This window comes from Coregonus clupeaformis, chromosome 15, assembly GCF_020615455.1.
Source record: "Coregonus clupeaformis isolate EN_2021a chromosome 15, ASM2061545v1, whole genome shotgun sequence".
NCBI lineage: Eukaryota > Metazoa > Chordata > Actinopteri > Salmoniformes > Salmonidae > Coregonus > Coregonus clupeaformis.
The window spans coordinates 63,125,907-63,147,077 of record NC_059206.1 but is presented as its reverse complement, the minus strand read 5'-3'; the positions used below and the strand labels follow the sequence as shown (position 1 = coordinate 63,147,077).

The 21,171-nt window shown below is 41.6% G+C and overlaps 4 protein-coding genes across 5 annotated transcripts in view; 1 reads left to right on the top strand and 3 right to left on the bottom strand.

The window, feature by feature from the left end:
* Positions 1 to 2,857, top strand: part of LOC121580759 (calcium uniporter protein, mitochondrial) — a 28,058-nt gene extending 25,201 nt beyond the window's left edge. Inside the window, exons 7-8 of the mRNA XM_041895786.2 lie at positions 1,456 to 1,572; positions 1,691 to 2,857. Coding sequence (XP_041751720.2) covers positions 1,456 to 1,572; positions 1,691 to 1,768 — 195 coding nt within the window. The 3' untranslated portion in view covers positions 1,769 to 2,857. The remainder of the gene's footprint in view (positions 1 to 1,455; positions 1,573 to 1,690) is intronic.
* Positions 2,858 to 3,133: 276 nt separating this feature from the next.
* LOC121580768 (caspase-6) lies at positions 3,134 to 8,903 on the bottom strand. 2 transcript variants are annotated; one of them, XM_041895805.2, is made up of 8 exons: positions 8,621 to 8,903; positions 8,090 to 8,128; positions 7,329 to 7,371; positions 6,942 to 7,091; positions 6,735 to 6,811; positions 6,434 to 6,609; positions 6,005 to 6,155; positions 3,134 to 5,649 (listed from the first exon to the last, which is right to left on the bottom strand). In XM_041895805.2, exons 1-8 carry the CDS (start codon positions 8,649 to 8,651, stop codon positions 5,411 to 5,413), a joined length of 906 nt encoding a protein of 301 aa, XP_041751739.1. In that variant the 5' UTR covers positions 8,652 to 8,903; the 3' UTR covers positions 3,134 to 5,410. The 2 variants fall into 2 exon arrangements, with proteins under 2 accessions (XP_041751739.1, XP_041751731.1); XM_041895797.2 differs by having other exon boundaries at positions 6,942 to 7,094; positions 8,621 to 8,902.
* Positions 8,904 to 9,580: 677 nt separating this feature from the next.
* LOC121584869 (group XIIA secretory phospholipase A2-like) lies at positions 9,581 to 14,058 on the bottom strand. Its single transcript, XM_041901054.2, has 4 exons — positions 13,986 to 14,058; positions 13,368 to 13,444; positions 10,439 to 10,603; positions 9,581 to 9,883 (listed from the first exon to the last, which is right to left on the bottom strand). Exons 2-4 carry the CDS (start codon positions 13,393 to 13,395, stop codon positions 9,780 to 9,782), a joined length of 297 nt encoding a protein of 98 aa, XP_041756988.1. The 5' UTR covers positions 13,396 to 13,444; positions 13,986 to 14,058; the 3' UTR covers positions 9,581 to 9,779.
* A 3,089-nt stretch (positions 14,059 to 17,147) lies between these two features.
* Positions 17,148 to 20,957, bottom strand: LOC121580790 (group XIIA secretory phospholipase A2). The gene is made up of 4 exons (XM_041895829.2): positions 19,704 to 20,957; positions 19,325 to 19,401; positions 18,763 to 18,928; positions 17,148 to 17,653 (listed from the first exon to the last, which is right to left on the bottom strand). Exons 1-4 carry the CDS (start codon positions 19,975 to 19,977, stop codon positions 17,535 to 17,537), a joined length of 636 nt encoding a protein of 211 aa, XP_041751763.1. The 5' UTR covers positions 19,978 to 20,957; the 3' UTR covers positions 17,148 to 17,534.
* Between the last annotated feature and the right edge of the window lie 214 nt (positions 20,958 to 21,171).

Below are 21,171 nucleotides of genomic sequence, written 5' to 3'. Positions count from 1 at the left end.
ATAGTACAGGAACCTAACCATGCTATGTCCTCACCAAGCAGGTATAGTACAGGAACCTAACCATGCTATGTCCTCACCAAGCAGGTATAGTACAGGAACCTAACCATGCTATGTCCTCACCAAGCAGGTATAGTACAGGAACCTAACCATGCAATGTCCTCACCAAGCAGGTATAGTACAGGAACCTAACCATGCTATGTCCTCACCAAGCAGGTATAGTACAGGAACCTAACCATGCAATGTCCTCAACAAGCAGGTATAGTACAGGAACCTAACCATGCAATGTCCTCACCAAGCAGGTATAGTACATGAATCTAACCATGCTATGTCCTCACCAAGCAGGTATAGTACAGGAATCTAACCATGCTATGTCCTCACCAAGCAGGTATAGTACAGGAATCTAACCATGCTATGTCCTCACCAAGCAGGTATAGTACAGGAATCTAACCATGCTATGTCCTCACCAAGCAGGTATAGTACAGGAACCTAACCATGCTATGTCCTCAACAAGCAGGTATAGTACACTGTCTCAAAACAAGTAGCCAAGGCAATGTCTCCCCCTTGTGTACACAAAGAGTACTGTCACTACAGGGCACTTGAACAAGAGGCTTTCATTTTCATTTCAGTCACGCCTGGTCTCTTTACAATAACTTAGAGCTGTCAGAGTAGTCAAGTGCCCATATGTGACCTACTCCTCCATTGCCATACACTGTACAGTATGAAGGATTTATTGGGGTTAAATTCTAACTTTAGATAACTGTGTGCAGCTCAAACCTCTACATTGATGTCAATGGTAGATGTAATCAAAACACAGGTGATATGCACTTAGAAGTGTAACAGAGAAATGTCCACGTATGTCTGCCCTCTTGTGGCTGCAATGTGTACTGCAATGTGTATAGGATGCACTGTATAGAAGAAGCCCCCCCAGGTATTGATGACACGAGAGAGTCTGGCCAATAAACCATCCAGTTCGTCCCACAGCACCTGTGTCCTACGTCCATATTATTTTGTAAATTCTATCATCAAAGTACAGTAAGAACTGTATACATCCATGCTACAACAAGAAGGCTGGCACACACCAACCTTCCTCTATTACGCTGCTAGGTGCATCACCTGTCTTTTGATCAAATCTCCTAATGACATCGGTGCATGATTTACGTAGAGGTTCGAGTTGCACACAGTTATCTCAAGTTAGAATTCAAACCCTGATACTTATGAGCAGAAGTGATACACACAAGTCAGTATGTACTAGATGGATCAAGGTGGTTGTGTTCAGCTGGATCAAGGTGGTTGTGTTCAGATGGATCAAGGTGGTTGTGTTCAGATGGATCATGGTGGTTGTGTTCAGATGGATCATGGTGGTTGTGTTCAGATGGATCAAGGTGGTTGTGTTCAGATGGATCATGGTGGTTGTGTTCAGATGGATCATGGTGGTTGTGTTCTTTTGCTCTGTAGGATTATGTCTATCCAGACGCCAAAGACAGGCAGTTCCTGTATTACTTCCACAAGGGTGCCAACAAGGAGCGCTTCAACGTGCAGAAGTACAATGATCTGAGAGAGGAGTTGGCTTCGGTACTTTGCTATACTTATACAAGGCACTGCAGAATGTCTGATCACTGCTTAATGGACTTTCCACTGATGTATTGAGTCTATACGGGGCTTCTGCTGATTGTGTGTGTGTCATCCTTAGGTGGAAGAAGATTTGAGACGTCTAAGGAATCCAACCCAACTTCAGCTCCCTGTAGAACAGATCCAGCGCAAGCCATGAGGAGTAACCACACACACACACCGTGTCAAACTGAAGGACTACTGAGCAGCAGCACTTCTACGCCATTTCTTCCCGTTTATTTTGATAATTGTGCCTTTTTCTTACTAACCCTGCAGATCATTCTAGAGTTTTGGTTTACACTGTTTACAGTCTTGGAAGTGATACCGAAGTCATTTGGAGTAATATAAGTATTGAAAGAAATATCATATGAGAAAGCATTTTCCTGAATACTAATCATATTTTTTCTGCAATCATGGCCGTTGCAGTAATTCAATATAGTAGCTAGTGTCATTTCTTATAGAAGAGCAAAGTTCTGAATATGAAATAGTAATGACGTGTGTGTGTGTATATAATGAGATTATCCATTCCTAATGTTTACAAAGATTAAGAGAACTGAGACGGAATTCACAAATTCAATTTCATTATTTTATTGCACCTCAATTGACTTTAATTTCAATCATAAAAACCCTAAACATATTTCAAGTTTTACAACTGTAATTGTATAAATGAGAGATTCTAATTCAATAGGAGCCCCCCGCACCTCTCCAAATGCTAGTAGTGCAATCCCCATCTCCCAAAAGCTCAGAGCCAAATTTCCCTGGTAGACCACATAACAAGAAAAGTATCTTACCAACGGTGAATAAAATGGTCCCCGTGTTCTTATACACCTCAGAAATAGAAACATGAATTGGTGTCCAGCACTCAGGTTTACATACAAATAAGCAGTACCTCGTGCATTGTCATTGCTTTAGTAAATATCTCCAAGTGACTAACAATGATAAAAGATTTTTTAAAACATGAGATCGTTGATTGGTACCCTGAGTTGTCTTATCTGAGCTATATAATGCACACACTAGCATATTTTCTGGCTGAAGAATATGCCTGTAGTCATGTGGTGTAAAAAAAAAAAAAGATTGGTACTGTTAAAGTTGTACAAAATGAGGGCAGCAGGTAGCCTAACGGTTAGAGCCGTGCGCCAGCAACCGGAGGGTTTCCAATCCTGGGCCCAATGTGTAATTAACCAATAAAGTGATCTTAAGATGAAAACAGTTGTCAAATACCCTCAATAAAAAAGAACAATGGTAAAAAGCTTTTTTTAAAAAATATATATAGTTAATTAAAAGGCCATTGATTTGAATTACCAAATGATGGCACTACCATAGTGGCAGTAAACAATGTATATGACTTCTTTGGTCTTCCTGAGTCAGTAGTAGTACAGTGGATCATGTGACCAAACTTGAAGCGTTTACTTAACGTCTTTGAAACACTAGACACTTGACTCCCTGAGACACTTTAATAATAATAATATGCCATTTAGCAGATGCTTTTATCCAAAGCGACTTACAGTCATGTGTGCATACATTTTTAGGTATGGGTGGTCCCGGGGATTGAACCCACTACCCTGGCGTTACAAGCGCCATGCACTACCAATTGAGCTACCACTTTCCATACTGGAGTTGTTTGTTCACATTTAGCGTGCCACTTTAAAAACATGCAAAGCTAAATTTGAGTTGTAAAGGCTAAGCACATCAAAGTACATAAATAGAAACAACACAAATTCCCTTTTTGACAGAGCAAACTCAGAGGTCTAAGTGGAGAGGCAACATATTATGAGGCACGTCATCGTTAGCTTTAGGCCCAGATTCACTCATCTTTTGCAAAGTTTTCACCAGTTTTTTCCCAAATGGAATGAAACATTAAGGACAGGAGCAGGAGACTGCATCGGCAATGGAGGACCCGCAGCTGTGGAAGTCTAACGTTCATCCTGTCGACTACAGAGGACCAGATGGGGGGCAGTGGATAAGGGGTTTGGTCCCTGCCTTGAAGTTGGAGGTTGTGGGTTCAATCCATATCTCTTGTGCTTGATTGACAGTCTCTGTAACTGTTGATGTCAAACATACAAAGAGAAGCGCTTCAAGTGTGAAGGATTTGGGGTTAAATCCCAGCCTTGCAACCAAGAGGTTGTGGGTTCAATCCTCATCTCTTGTGATTTGAGTGTACGTTTCCCCAATGTCGATGTCAAACATACGAAGAGATGTGTTTAAAGTGTGAAGCAATCGGTGGCACAGATTGTAAGGCTTGTGCCCGTGAGATTGTGGGTTTGATCCCAGTCACTTAAGTGTGGTTCCGTTGACACTGTAGTGGTTGGAGGACTGATGGGGGTTAATACCTGGGGTTCCCATTCCTGTTACCAGCAGTGGTTCTGGGGAAAAATCCCTCAAGAAAGATTTGTATTTCAAGAGAGGACAGTCTACTTTTTCCAGGGATTTTCCCCAAAACCACTGCTGAGGAACCATGGCAGGGGACCCCAGGATTAACAGCCCCAGCTTAATGCACACTTTGTACCAACGCCACCATTCTCCTGCCATCTTGATGTGGCAGCCACTCCTAGTGGCCTTGACTCGCTCTGCAGCAGAGTCCCTGTTGTCCACACAACCATGCTTCAGAGTCATGCAGTAGGTTCAAACCTACAACCCTGTGCTTTTTGGGTGAGATCCACAGACTCCTTCACAATATTAACCCTTCTCTTAGTAATTTTTTCGAAAGCACGAGATGAGAATCGAACCCACAACCTGTCGGCTGCAAGACAGGGATTCAACCCCAGAGCCACTGCCTTCTTCATGCCAAGGATATATCTCTTCATATATTTGACATCGACAGTTTTGGAAACCATCAAGTTATGAGGTTAGAACCATCATCAACTTGTGCAACACTGCCAAAGGTATCACATGGCTCTGGGACTGAGGAAGTGATTAGTAGGGCAGAAGTATTTATATGGTAGGAACCCACATCCTCTTGGTTGCAAGGAAGGCATTCAACCCCAGAGCCACCCGCTCCTTAACACAATCAGCACTTTTCTTCCCATGTTGGACAACGACAGTTGCAGAAACTTGCACAAGAGATGAGAATCAAACCCACAACCTCTTGGATGCAAAATAGGGATTTAACCCCAGAGCCACTGCCTCCTTCAAACAATTTGCAAATGTCTTTGTATATTTGACACAGATAGTTGAGGTAAACAAATCAAGCCCAGGGAACCATTACTCAATGATAAGAATTAGCAGTATTCTCTCAAGAGAAAGGCCTAAAGGCACTGGTGTTGCAAAATCATTTACTGAGAATCCCCTCTCAACAAATAGCTATCGACAGACAGAGAATAAAGTCATTTTAAATGTTAATGCTCAACTCTTTTACCTGCCCTGCAGGTACATTCCATGACCTCAGTCGGCACCAACAGGGAAAGCCTGAAGCCGATCAGCCAAGCAGGTTTCACCAGTATAGTACGTGCTTTGTTTTAGGGTCAGGTTTGCCACCACAGAATGTGTGTTAAAATAGCACTGCAAACACAATCGTCAGCATATGACAGGACCTCTATTTGGTTTCATAGGGAAGAAGATTAGAATAAAGGGAAAATGCACAGCTTGATTTGTGCATTTCATGATCCTCAAGACAAAAATCTAAATAATCTAGACAAAAGTTTAACAAAAAGAACAACCAGACATTATAGTCAAGGACACCCTTCTCCCAAAAACGACAGCAAGATTCCAGCAAGATTCAGTACCACCGTTCTCCCAAAAAACATTAAAAACAACTACAGCAAGATTCAGGAATGACGTAGTAGCTGCCCAGTGGATGGAACCCTTACTGCTTCTTGGGTCGGAAGTAGAGCTTCTTGGTGAGCATGGAAGCGAAGCAGGGGACCTGTTTCTTCCCGATGGCGGTCCGGTCGTTACAATTCCCGACGCTCCTCATGGACACCTTCCTGTTGACCAGGGTCAGGAGCTCCGTGAACTCCAGGGAATCCCCGAACTTGCAGACGGCCCCACACAGGTCCTGGATGTACCAGGAGCCATTGATCGTCTCGCGGTGGGAATAGTAACCTGCACAAACACACAGGGAGACAGGGAACAAGTATGTCAGTTAGATCTGAATTCCATTAATCCAAGTGAGAAGCAAAACATAATCAAGTGATCAAACGCCATAACACTAACACAAGGAAGCAGTTATTTTGGATATTGTCTAAACAGCATAACTATATACAAGTTACAGTAAGAAGGAGTTGGGTACAAAATAGTAACTGAGTCTGTTGATAAGGAATTAAAATAATGAATGTATGTCTTTATTCTCTCTGCATCACTGGCCTATGCATCTATCCTCGTTTACAACCACAATTTTTATAGTATTTATTTTGGTTTTCGGTAATGGACTATCTCAGCTGTGCCATGTCTTCCGCACCTTCAGCCACAGAGTAGCACATGATGAAGTCAGCGCCAGCAGGGAGGGTGTAGACCACCCCAGCGTCCACCACCACCTCGTTGGTCTTTACTTCGCTGTCCACCACGTCCATGGGGGTCACTGGTTCGTCATGTTTCTCCCCACGGCACGCCTGTCGGTGTCAATCAAATCAGAAACATAAAACTGTCAAAACGTCAATTAATATGATGGTCGTGTTATATAGAATTTGTTTTGATTTAGCAGTATATATTTTTGGTTATGTGGATCAAATGTTTACAAATAGAATGGAAAATAATAGTATGGCGTCTGAGGAAGATTTGCCTTCACCGGCCCCCACGCATCAGATATAGGTCTATGAGTCAACAGTACTGAATGTAAAAGGTTTCCATCTAAAATGGTTATATTCAAAGGCATCATCTGACTGTTTACCTGCAGTATGAAGATCTTAGGCTTGCCCACCAGGCTCTTACACTTGTCTCCTTTGAACAGGGCAGTGATGTCCTGGATGGAGATCTTGTTGTCGTAAGCATAGACATAGTTGCTTTCTCCGTGGCTCAGAAAGACGCACACGAAGCAGTCTGCATCTGCATGGTTGTCCTCAGCAGCTATAGAGTATCAGACGTATGATTTATTATTCTGAAGTATAATACAGACTGTGACTGATACACTGTGGAATGAATGTTAAGCTGATTATTTGAGGTGGTATCGAATGACTTGAAGTGCTGCTTACCCTCACTGATTTTATCCAGAACTTCCTCCACCTTCAGATTATCATAGGCCTGCACTTCAAAGTTCAAGTCCTGAAATCTGAATCAGAAAAATCAAGTGTCAAACATGTTTAGGCATGAACTTTTTAAACAATTACATCAGCACTACAGTTGACTGAACCGGTCTATAGGGAGTTATGAAGCACGGTCATATCTGATGCCATGTATACCTTTTGACCAGGTTGTAGCGGTCAGCATTGGTCCCGTTGCGGTCAGGCATCCCCAGACGCCAGAAGAAGCGCTCCTGGTTGAAAATGAGAGCCATGCCTCGCCGCTTGTGGTCCATCTTATACTCCTCCGCAGGGTCCATAGAGAAAGAACTGCTGAAAGAAAAAACCATGCTCCACTGTAAATACCATTACCTTGTTATAGTGGGTGTAGCTGAATGAGAGACATTTGTTAACAGAAAGTGTCGATTTCCTATCTGTTACCACAAAAAATGAGGAACTATCTGTTCACTTCAACTGCCAACATACATGAACTTATTTCAAACACATGTTTATTACATTCAAGTCATTTATAACAACGTAATAAGTAATATTATTACTAATAGTTACCTGGAGAAATACCCATCTGTTTCTGTAAGGTTCTCACTAGGACCTGATGAAGAGATAGATGTTCAGATTGCATGTTCCTTTCTCTATGACAATCTTGCATGAATTTTTCTTTTATGACTTCTCAAAGCCCTCTCGTGGTTTTACAGCTTTCTGATATCTCAAAACTCAGCAGGTTCGATGCAAATAGTCTCCAATGCTTTTGGGATCAGATGTATTTTTCAGGGGTCTATTGTTAAGCTCTGCAACCAAAGGTTTGTGAATTAGTAGCCTAGCCTACAACTCTGGGGTTAAGCAGCCATTGTTAAATAAACACCCAGTCCTGGTGGTTTTCAACAGGCTGGTTACAGGTGTTAAGACCAGTAGACCTGCTGTTGCAGGTGTGGGGGAAAGCAGGATTTGGACTATTCTTCCAATTGAGGACAGGGGAAAAAGGGAAAAGTCTGGAGTTCCATTTCCTTATGTTCCTTGTGTTAAGGGTTATTTTTGTGAGCACAAGAGGAGGGTAAATTGGTTTTGATTCAGGTGATTGCTGAGTGCAAACGCCAAATGGACAACATAACTGCAGGTTTGTGTTAATCATTACATAATTAGCGTGTACTTTGAGTTACGTAAAAAAGGCAATTTCATGAGATAAGGTAGTTTCGTTATAACAGTACCTCAAACAGTCTTTCTGTTTTGGTTTTGAATGTACGTTAGCATATGTCTCTACAAGCATTGAGCACCTAGACCTACCTAACCTGATATTGCCCGTATGTACTCACCTGTCCTCGGTGCTGTTTTGCTGTCTTTTTCAACGCTCCCTGTGACCAAAATCACATATGAGACAACACAGCAAGATTTGACAGAACGGTGAAACAAGTATTTTCACTGATAACATTGACTTAACACCTGATATAAAATCAGGTTACGTTAATTGAAGTCTGTGGTCTGTGCTTATCTGACAGTAACCTAGTCCCCAGGCTATTGCGTAGTGTCTAGCAACGCGATTCATCTGACAGTGAACAACAAACTTGGCTACTGTAACAGCAGTACAAACAGAGACAGATAATACGGACATACACCTTATAAAGTTAAAGCGATAAATGGAGGGGAAATGGTGAAATCCCCGACATATCATTCAGCATGTGATTTATTATTATTTTGTTCACTTTCTTTTCCCAGGGAGGGTCCGAACTGTCTTCTGAGATTTCTTTCATATTTGTCTTATATGAATTGATGACCACAACTTTACATTAAACCGCAAGACTACTACTACATACATACTATAAGTTAAAAATATGACTTTTTATTACCTTTAGTGTCTTCATTCCCTGGACACGACATGGTTGCGGTCTATACTCCTTTGAACATGTACACGCAAGTGAATAATGCTTCTCCTTTACTAACGCTGATGGGATGAGGAAACTTCCCGCCCGTTTAAGCTGATTGGCTGAACTCCACATAAACGGGATACAATTGGCAACTGGGCATGTCAGTCACGCGTTGCTCGTTACGACTTCCGTATAATACCACATTGTAGCCATTGAGGACCGTATAACAGAGTCAAATATATACTGAACAAAAATATAAACGCAACATGCAACAATTTCAACGATTTTACTGAGTTACAGTTCATATAAGGAAATCAGTCAATTGAAATAAATTCATTAGGGCCTAATCTATGGATTTCACATGACTGGGCAGGGGCGCAGCCATTGGTGGGCCTGGGAGGGCACAGGCCCACCCACTGGGGAGCCAGGCACAGCCAATCAGACAGAGTTTTCTGAGCTGTCTGGGTGGCTGGTCTCAGACGATCCCGCAGGCGAAGAAGCCGGATGTGGAGGTCCTGGGCTGGTGTGGTTACACGTGGTCTGCGGTTGTGAGGCCGGTTGGACATACTGCCAAATTCTCTAAAACGACGTTGGAGGCAGTTTATGGTAGAGAAATGAACATTAAATTATCTGGCAAAAGCTCTGGTGGACATTCCTGCAGTCAACATGCCAATTGCACACTCCTTCAAAACTTGAGACATCTGTGACATTGTGTTCTGTGACAAAACTGCACATTTTAGAGTGGCCTTTTATTGTCTCCAGCACAAGGTGCACCTGTGTAATGATCATGCTGTTTAATCAGCTTCTTGATATGCCACACCTGTCAAGTGGATGGATTATCTTGGCAAAGGGGGATCTGCTCACTAACAGGGATGTAAACAAATGTATGCAAAAAAGATGAGTGAAATAAGCTTTTTGTGTGTATGGAACCTTTCAGGGATCTTTTATTTCAGCTCATGAAACATGGGACCAATGCTTTACATGTTGCGTTTATATTTTTGTTCAGTATAATATAAAACATGTTTCAGGGTGTGGCATTATACAGAGGGATACTGTAAAAACAAAATGCATGTTTGCATATGTCTGTGAATGAGGCAAGCTCAATACATGTCAAATGTCAGCTCATAGATCACGCTTGACATCAATTTGCATGTGCACTGCAGGAGTCTCTCTGGCTGTCAATGTAGGGTTTACACCCCATGTACATGACAGCCTCAAACAGCAGGGTTGTAGTATTCTCACACGCTGTATAAAGAGAGACATGGTAGATCATCAACCTGAGTAGATCATGTTATTTGTCACGTACACAGTTTACAGCAGGTATAAAAGGTGCAGCGAAATGCTTCTGTGCTAGCTCCCTCAACATTGCAGTACAATAATCAATCATCAATATCAATAATAAGTTAATCAAAAATTACAAGTAATAGAAGAGGTAGTACACATAGTAATATGGATGAGTTGTATGATCTTCCACACCAGCAAGATTGTTAGCCTGGTTAAACCAGACTGAAGGCTGCACTTACCAGTGAAGTGAAACAATTGACAATTGTGAGCGCAGAGTTCAGTATGATTTAACCAGGCTACAAGATGGTGTACACATTATTGAATTAACTGTGAGGAATGCTTGAGTAAAGTCCTGCTCTGTGTTCAACACTGGGAGCATGTCAATACATGAATCAGGGTTGTGTTCAACAGACAAACTACCTGGAGTTCTCTGATAAGAAACACTCATTTTCATATTCCGTTGTAAAACGTTTTCTGTTGCATGCCCTAATGAACATAACCCAGGTGCTATCTTACCTTGGACACTCTGGGCAAGTCCCAACATCTTCTGTAATCTCCTACAGATGGTCTCCAGGCATTCCGGGAACTCATCGTCACAGTCGTGTTTATCACGGTTATAGGTGTCATAGCAATGGTCGTGCTGGTTATAGAACTTGGTCAAGGACGGGATGTCAATGTCAACTTTTAGAGTAGACAAAAGAGATAGCCATTAGATCAATGCTCACAAATATTCAATGCAATATATAATATGACAGGTGTAATCAAATCAAATCAAAATGTATTTGTCACATATGCTGAATACAACAGGTGTAGACCTTAACGTGAAATGTTTACTTACAAGCCCTTAACCAACAATGTCATTTTAAGAAAATAGAGTTAAGAAATGATTTAATAAACAAACAAACCAAAATAATAATAATAATAATAATAACAACAATGTGTGGGGGTACAGGTTAGTCGAGGTAATTTGTACATGTAGGTAGGGGTAAAGTGACTATGCATATATAATAAACAGCAAGTAGCAGCAGTGTAAAAATAAAGATAGCCCTATTTGGTAAAAGACAAAGTCCATATTATGGGTAGAACAGCTCAAATGTACATTTAAATTTTCGTCATTTAGCAGACGCTCTTATCCAGAGCGACTTACAAATTGGTGCATTCACCTTATGATAGCCAGTGGGATAACCACTTTACATTTATTATTATTATTATTATTTTATTTTTTTTGGGGGGGGTGGGATAAGGGGGGGTAGAAGGATTACTTTATCCTATCCCAGGTATTCCTTAAAGAGGTGGGGTTTCAAGTGTCTCCGGAAGGTGGTGAGTGACTCCGCTGTCCTGGCGTCGTGAGGGAGCTTGTTCCACCATTATAAGCAAATAAGCAAAGAGAAACGATAGTCCATCATTACTTTAAAACATGATGAAACTGGCTCTCATCAGGACCGCTACATGAAAGGAAGACCCAGAGTTACCTCTGAGTTACCAGCCACAGAAATTGCAGCCCAAATAATTGCTTCACGGAGTTCAAGTAACAGACACATCTTAACATCAACTGTTCAGAGGAGACTGTGTGAATCAGGCCTTCATGGTCGAATTGCTGCAAAGAAACCACAACTAAAGGACTGTCAGTAATTTATTTAGAATTCAAAGCACACTTAACCAGCATGGCTACCACAGCATTCTGCAGCAATACGCCATCCCATCTGGTTTGCTCTTAGTGGGACTATCATTTGTTTTTCAACAGGACAATGACCCAACACATCTCCAGGTTGTGTAAGGGCTATTTGACCAAGAACGAGAGTGACGGAGTGCTACATCAGATGACCTGGCCTCCATAATCACCTGACCACAACCCAATTGAGATGGTTTGGGATTAGTTGGACCGCAGAGTGAAGGAAAAGCAGCCAACAAGTGCTCAGCATATGTTGGAACTCCTTCAAGACTGTTGGAAAAGCATTCCAGGTGAAGCTGGTTGAGGGAATGCCAAGAGTGTGCAAAGCTGTTATCAAAGGAAAGGGTGGCTACTTTGAAGAATCTAAAATCTAAAATATATTTTGATTTGTTTAACACTTTTTTGGTTACTACATGATTCCATATGTGTTATTTCATAGTTTTGATGTCTTCACTATTATTCTACAATGTAGAAAATAGTAAAAATAAAGAAAAACCCTTGAATGAGTAGGTGTGTCCAAACTTTTGACTGGTAGTGTATAATATGACAGGTGTAATAACATTCCTATAAACAGTGGTCTTTCATTCCGTAAGTTCTAGACCTCAGCTGAATCTGGCAATGAATGGTGTGGCTGTTGAACAAGTAGAGGACAATAAATTACTTGGTGTTACCTTAAATTGTAAACTGTCTTGGTCAAAACATAAAGATTCAAAGGTTGTAAAGATGGGGCGAGGTCTGCCCGTAATAAAGAGATGCTCTGTTTTTTTGACACCACACTCCACAAAGCAAGTCCTGCAGGCTCTAGTTTTATCTTATCTTGATTATTGTCCACGATTATTGTCCACGGGGCCCGTGTAGCTCAGTTGGTAGAGCATGGCGCTTGCAACGCCAGGGTTGTGGGTTCGATGTGCTGCAAAGAAAGACATCTTGCTCTTCATTGTGATCAGAGGGCTAATATTAATACTCTGCATGCCAGTCTCTCTTGGCTAAGAGTTGAGGAAAGACTGACTGAGTCACTTCTTCTTTTTATAAGAAACAATGTGTTGGAAATTCCAAATTGTTTGCATAATCAACTTACACACAGCACTGACAAACACACACTTACCCCACCAGACATGCTACCAGGGGTCTTTTCACAGTCCCCAGGTCCAGAACAAATTCAAGAAAACGTACAATATTATACACAGAAATGAGTGCATGGAACTCCCTTCCATCTTATATAGAGCAAGTGAACAGCAAACCTGATTTAAAAAAACAAATAAAGCAACACCTGATGGCACAACGCCTCTCCCCATGTTGTGTGTATGAACTGAAATGTATGTGTAACTGATAGATGCACACACACACACACACTACATGTTAATGTTTTTAAATGTATGTAAATTGTAAAGTATTTTGTCTGTAATGTCTTTTCCGTTATGTGTCGGACCCCAGTAAGACTAGCTGTCGCCATTGGCTTCGGCTAATGGGGATCCTAATAAATTTAAAAAAACGAATCAAAATTCCTGGTCCTGAAGCGCCGCAGCTGTAGCTATACATTATAGTGTGTGCAAGATTCACTGTCTGAAACACAGGTCTCCGCTAATCATCAAAACCATGAGGGTTTTGTCACAGCCCAGCACTCTCTGACACAGCTGATAATCAAGACCATGACTTGCTGAATCAGGAGTGTTAGTGCTGGGCTGGGACAACAGCCTGCACACACTGCGCCCCCTCAGGACTAATAGGGAAGACCACTGCTATAGATCAAAGTCAGACATGACACTAGCTCACCTGGACTCCGAAGAGGGGCGTCCCACATCCATTGGGTGGGGATGGTTTGTAACCATGCCAGGGTTCTGGTTTGTAACCTGCAAGGAAACAGCAAAGGTAGAGGTGTTCTGAGTTATCCCACCTTCTTTTATCTTGTTGAGAGAGATAACCTGTTCAGAGAGACTACAGATAGTGTTGGGGGTCGCACTGTACCAGTTTAATGTTTACAACCCAAGATAGCTAAAGTGGTGCTCATCTTTTTTGTATGTGGATCATAATCACTTTCACAAGGGTGGCAACCATCCTCCAGGATAGCTACTGTGTGTGCAGGCTTTTGCTCAATCCCTGGTCTAACCACATTGTAGCCTAAACAAGAGCTGCTCAACAAGACCTTGATAAGCAGACTTGGGTGTTTCAGGGCTGGATCAAAAGCAAAGCCTGCACACACAGGAGCTCTTCAGATGGAGGGTTGACCACTAACAGTGCAGTTCTACTTTGTGGGGGGTTAAGTGCCTTGATCAAGGGCACAATGACAGGAGGTGGTAGGTTTACATGGGATCAGAAACAGCACTCGGTTAACCAGAAGTAAAATTCTCTCGCGAAAACGTGTAATTTCCTGTTTACTTCTGGGGGGATTACCTTTGTGGAAAGGAAGGAAGCGAAATCCGAGAGGAAGAGGCGAAGCGAGAGGACCAACTCGGCCAGAGATCTGTCTTCTCCAGCAGGTGGCGGTTTTGTTTCATTCGCTCACCAAGCGAGGAGTTTTGTATGGAGGTCAATGAGAGTGTCGAATTTGGTTTAAAAAAATAATGGAATGGCTTATTTGCTACGTGAGGTTTATTTGATCTTATAGAAGTTTCGTAATGCATAGGTTGTTACGAGTGTACTGATATAAGTAGGACACGTGACATCAGGGCAACTTTGAGAAACAACACTTTATAATGGAGTTGTTTCGAGATGTCAATGCATATTCATGATAATGAGGCTAGTAGGCTTGCATAGCATATCTCTCTGTTGAATACAGGCGGTTGAAGTCTACAACCCTCATCGAATATTCAAAAAGTATTAAAATAATTAGATGTATCCACCAATCTAAATAAAGGATAGACAGGAGCTAGACAGCCCACCGTGCAGCTTTGTGGGTCAACGACTCCCATTGTTAGGGAGGAGAGACAAGTAGGCTATCTTGTCAGTATATCCATCATCTTTGGCGAAGTCTCGTCTCGCAAACGGAAACTTGGCCAAAACCCTCCTTCTGCTAATTTCGCCCGTGTTTATCATGGCCAAAAAGCATTTTTTTTCTTTTTACGATACAAACTATTTTGATTTTGTGGCTGTTGAATCTAGTGGAAACCGTTTATCATCCGCACAGGGGCTTGAAAACCACTGCATCAGTTAAAGCAGTAGAAACAATAACATTTACATTGACATTTTAGTCATTTAGCAGACGCTCTTATCCAGAGCGATTTACAGTTAGTGAGTGCATACATTTTCATAACAAAGCGGTTGTCGGTAAAAAGCTGAAGGATGGGGCTGGAGAAATGTAACCACTCTCAAAATCATAGACAGAGCTATGGATGCAAGGACTGATCAGCCATTATATCAAAAGTATAGTTTAACCATGTTTTGAGGCTGTAGTAGGCTATTTGTTTAAATTTTATTTGATTACAAACATTGTAGTAAAACACGTTTTTGTAACTGGGGTTCTGATGTTGTATGCCAGTTGAACTAAGTTCATGAGGCATTTATAAATTATAGCCTATTCTTCAAGAATCAATGGGTACATATCATTAATTTATAAATCAAAAAATGGATGTAACTGCTGATTGTCACTTTATGCACCGCCTTCGCTCAATCCTGGCAGCATGATCAATCGTCCAGAAACATGCATAGGCCTACATCTCTTTTCCGTGAAATATATTTTTGCATTTTCAAACTAGTTTTCATTGTGAAGGCAGATGCTTTTTTATATCAAAAGCAATCACCTTTGCATGTGAAAACACAGAATCGTACTCATTACTCCACGTGCTAATTACGTCGACCTAGCGGTGGGTTTTGAAGCGGGCACCTGTCTCTCGCCCGGTTCCAAAACAAACGCAATCAACTTTCACCCGATGCAAAACACGCCAATCCGGGCGCCCGGGCAGATTAATTGAATCCCCTCAATGCTGCTCATAATCGCATAATCCTACATGAGCCTTGACAGACTCTCGCCGTTTCATCTGTCCACAAGAATCTGTCCCCGAGAGATTATGGTCTGGTCTCAATGAAATAGAGTAGGCTGCCTATGCATGGGCAGAGAATCAAGTGGCAGTCATTTTTTTCAAGAAAATTACATTAAATATGATTAGACTACAGTTTACTAGTGTCTGTAAATAAATATACTATTGATAATGGAAAGAAGTGGATGGCACTCAACCAACGTTAGTCAAGGTGCAATAAATAAATAAAATGATTGAAAAGGAAAAGGCGTAACGCGCGCATAGGTTACCATTATTTTCAATCAATATGAATTACCCATTTATTTGTCTCCGCCTGCAAATCGTCCTCCTAAAAGGTAGGCTATATCCTATATACAAAACGTAGTGAAAATAAGTTCAAGAGAACGCAAGTGCTCTCAACGTTCTTGCTGCCTCAAATTCAGTAGCCTTACATGCGAAGTAGAGTAGATTTTAGCCTATGCATGGGCGGATAAACACGGGGCAGTTATCTTTCGAAGGCAATGTACTTCCTAAATATGAGTTGGCTATAGTTTACTACATTGCCTAGAAATATATATTGATCATCCATGTGTCACTGTCTGAAAATCGTCCCACTCCTAAAAGGTAGGCTATAAAACGTAGCTCAAGAGAAAGTGCAAGTGTCCCCAACTGCTCTCTCAAACTGCTTCTAGTTTATTGGCTGATATAGCACAGTAATACCGATAGCCTAATATAATGGGCCACTTGAAAATCTCTTGAAATTCAACCTATTTCTTGGGTTATTTTTACACATTTTATATTGCTTATATAGGGCGCAAAATTGCTGCGACCATGGCTGGCAAATGAGCTGCGTCGCATTCGCCGAAAATAATTTTGCTGGACTTCGGTTGGGTTCGGGACCAGTTCTTGCGGTTGCGGGTGGGACTCGGACAGAAAGCCAGCGGATGTGGTGTAAAAAGCTGCGGGTGCGAGCGGATGCGGGCTGAATTAGTCAGTCCCGTGCAGACCTCTATTGCAGGGCGTGACAATGGGCCAGTTCGTTTTGCATGGTACGATGACCCGGGCGAGTGAAGATTTCAGTGAAGGACCATTGGAATAGTCTAAAATATTTAAACTCCTCCCCCCTGAGGCACCGGGCCATGCAAAACGAACGCCCACATTATCAACGCTATTTATACATATTTGGACATTATACAGAGGGATACCATAAAAACAAAATGCATATTTGTGTATGCCTGTGAATGAGGCAAGCTCAACAAAGGTCAAACTACAATACAAAAATAAAAGAAGCTGGGGTTTTCCAAACATTTGATTTACCTACAACATAACATTTTACATTTACATTTTAGTCATTTAGCAGACGCTCTTATCCAGAGCGATTTACAGTTAGTGAGTGCATACATTATTATTATTATTTTAGTAAAAAAAAAAAAAAAAATCGTACCCCCTGTGGGAATCGAACCCACAACCCTGGCGTTGCAAACGCCATGCTCTATCAACTGAGCTACATCCCTGCCGGTGATTCCCTCCCCTAACCTGGACCAATTGTGCGCCACCCCATGGGTCTCCAGGTCGGGACCAGCTATGACAGAGCCTGGATTCGAACCAGGATCTCTAGTGGCACAGCTAGCAATGCAATGCAGTGCCTTAGACCACTGCACCACTCGGGAGGCCACAGGGTCAACACTCCATAGTGGCTCCATCAACAGGTAAACATGCCTATTTACACATTCAATATAAATAATTATAAAGTAACCAAAACAATACAATTACTGGGCAATATAATGTAGCCATTACCCTTATCACTGTATGATTATGTGCTTGTAGTCATACATTTGTCTTTCAATTTCTTCTTACCTTTTATAAACATTCATATTCGCTCTCTTAATTGATACTCCATATAATGTGTAGCAGAACAAACAAATTACATACACAACAACCACTAAACAACCTTTGCATAGGAGAACAATTCTACAAAATTATCAGCTCATAGATCCCTCTTGACTTCAAATTTGCATATGCAGGAGTCTCTCTGGCTGTCCATGTAGGGTTTACACCCCATGTGCATGACAGCCTCAAACAGCAGGGTCACAGTATTCTCACACGCTGTAGAGAGAGAGACATGGAAACACGAGTAGATCATGTTATACAGACATATGAAACACACAGAAAAACGAATCAAAATCAGTTTTTATTTGTCACGTGAACTGTTTCCAGCAGGTGAATGAATGCAAAAAAAAATTCGGGTCAAATCACCAGTTGGCAACCCATCCCTTATGGGATTAATTGACACATAAACAAACATTACAATAATTCACTGTGGTAATTAAATGATAATTCTTCTTCCGGTGTTCTCTGCATTATGCATCGCATAAAGAGTGAAAAAATGTAAGGTAAAAAATCAATACATAATAGTAAATAAGGTTATTCAAACAATTATATCCCTAGAGCAGTAAAATAATATACATACATACACACACACTGTATACTGATAGCAGGTATAAAAGGTGCAGCGAAATGCTTGTGCTAGCTCCCTCAACATTGCAGTACTATAATTAAGCAATAAGGCCCGAGGGGGTGTGGTATATGGCCAATATACCACGGCTAAGGGCTGTTTTACACACGACGCAACACAGAGTGCCTGGATACAGCCCTTAGCCATGGTATATTGGCAATATACCACAAACACCCGAGCTACCTTATTGTTATTATAAACTGGTTACCAACGTAATTAGAGCAGTAAAAATACAAGTTCTCATACCTGTGGTATACGGTATGATATACTACGGCTTTCAGCCAATCAGCATTCAGGGCTCGAACCACCCAGTTTATCATCAATAATAAGACTCAAGTCAAAAATTACAAGTAATAGAAGACGTAGTACACATAGTAATATGGATGAGTTGTATGATTTTCCCCACCAGCAAGATTGTTAGCCTGGTTAAACCAGACTGAATGCTGCACTTACCAGTGAAGTGAAACAATTGACAATTGTGAGCGCAGAGTTCAGTATGATTTAACCAGGCTACAAGATGGTGTACACATTATTGAATTAAATGTGAGGAATGCTTGACACTGGGAGCATGTCAATACATGAATCAGGGTGGTGTTCATTAGGCAACACACGGGAGAAAACAGACAAACACTCGTCGTGTTCCGTTGTAAAACGTTTTCTGTTGCATGCCCTAATGAACATAACCCAGGTGCCATCTTACCTTGGACACTCTGGGCCAGTCCCAACATCTTCTGTAATCTCCTACAGATGGTCTCCAGGCATTCCTGGAACTCATCGTCACAGTCGTGTTTATCACGGTTACAGGTGTCATAGCAACGGTCGTGCTGGTTACAGCACTTGGTCAAGGACGGGATGCCGATGTCAAACTGTAGAGTAGACAAAAGAGATGGCCATTAGATCAATGCTCACAAATATTAAATGCAATATATGACAGGTGTAATCACATTCCTATAAACAGTGGTCGCTGTACAGGGTCGCCACACTACTATGGCTGACCCTGTAACACAACACATTTCATTGCACCTATCCGGTGTGCAGTGAAATTCCTGGTCCTGAAGATCCACAGCTATAGCTTATACACTATAATGTGTGCAGGCTTCACTGTCTGAAACACAGGTCTCCGCTAAACATAAAAACCATGAATTGCTTAATCAGGAGTGTTAGTGCTGGGCTGGGACAACAGCCTGCACACACTGCGCCCCCTCAGGACTAATAGGGAAGACCACTGCTATAGATCGAAGTCAGACAGGACACTAGCTCACCTGGACTCCGAAGAGGGGCGTCCCACATCCATTGGGTGGGGGTGGTTTGTAACCAGGCCGGGGTTCTGGTTTGTAACCTGCAAGGAAAGAGCAAAGGTAGAGGTGTTCTGAGTTCTTCTTTATCTTGTTGAGAGAGATAACCTGTTCAGAGGCTACATAGTGTGTTGGGGATCGCACTGTACCAGTTTAATGGTTTACAACTCAAAATACATACGGTGGTTCTTATCTCCTTTGTTTGTGGAACATTAATCACTTTTAACTGTGCTTTTGAGTAAACGGCTTGTCTGCATAATAAGCAATGAGCAAAGTAGTTATGGCCATGTTTTATTTCCACTACCAACAATGATTTACTGTGTGTGTAGCCTGAGAGAGACCTTACCATCGCTGCATTCATAGTGACACAATCCATCATGACCTCCAAATAAGTCCAGAGCAACGTTGAGGTATTTGTCAATGTTATGGATCCCATTGCGAATGGTTTTTAATGTCATTCGCCAGTCAGGTGTTTCTGGTTCAGGTTCCTTACTACAGGAAGACACACAGCTCAGAAATCCATAGGAACACAGTAAGCCCACGAGAAAAACCGAGATGCAACTGTTATGATGCATGACGACAGCACCGGATGCTAGAAAATAGTTGCAATTGGTCGGCATGTGACTCCAAAGTTAAATGACTCGACCAAACGTCGGTAGAAAATCATTTCACACTTTCCCAAATGTTGTTTCAATATAAATCCTATTCGACGTCAACTGATCCGCTGTCATAGAATTCCCTTTCCGGGTTGTGGGAGTAGTCACATGACAGCAATACGCCTATCAGTGACAACATTTACATTTGCACTTGTAGTACACGTGGTCACTCATAACGCATCAATGTTCAAAGTTCATGCATGCCAGCGATACCAAATGTATGTTCATGACTGATTTGATGTTTTTTTTAAACTGAGAAATTGACTTGGTTTCTGTTTTAAGGCAATATTAAATCAATAAAAGTGATTTTCACTGTAGGCCTATACTCTATGTAGTTTGCTACGGATTCTTCAGAAAACAAACCACACTACAATTCACATGTGGATTTACAGGAAAAAACAGCAAATTACCCATTCTAGTAGACTTGTTCAGTTGCATTGCAGTTTTATGGATCACAGTACCGACCTGTTTGGGTACCAAGCTGGAGCATGTAGCCATAGAAATCCATGTCAACACATCTTTGACCAGCCTCATAAATATGGTGAGGCCATATTGGGTTGAGAATAAGGCCTCCTGCAAAATGAAAGTGAAACTGTATACAAACTACTAATAGAGTAAGGGATCTGTATGCCAGGGAGACTATTCAGGTGTGGAAAGCACAGGCCTACACAGTCTGAAAGAGTGCTAATATAAAACATTTAAAAAAGATGCAATATCCAGTCTACTGTTTAACCTGCACTACTATGCCATCTGCTTCATAGCAAAATTGCACACGCTCTTGTGCTTGGAACAAATTAAAACTGCTTCTGGTAATAATTTATCGTTTATTCAAATGATTAGTCGAGCAATGAAGAAAAACCTTGTTTTTCTACTTAAATAACTTTCAAAACATTCAAAATGAAAAATGTACAACTTGATGAAGAAGAATAAGTGAGTTTAGATGTCCGTTTGATTATGGTTCCAACTTCACATTTTTCCCAGGCCAACAAAGTTCTCGAGTGAGACTGTGGTCATTTCTTCATCTGCGGAATGAACTTCAAGGTCCATGGAACTCTACACAAGGTTCCACTGTGGTAGCTAGGAAGCATTCTCTGGGTTCCTCACGATATTAGCACTGCTAATGTATGGATTGGAAGGAGGGCAGCATCTCCAGATGAG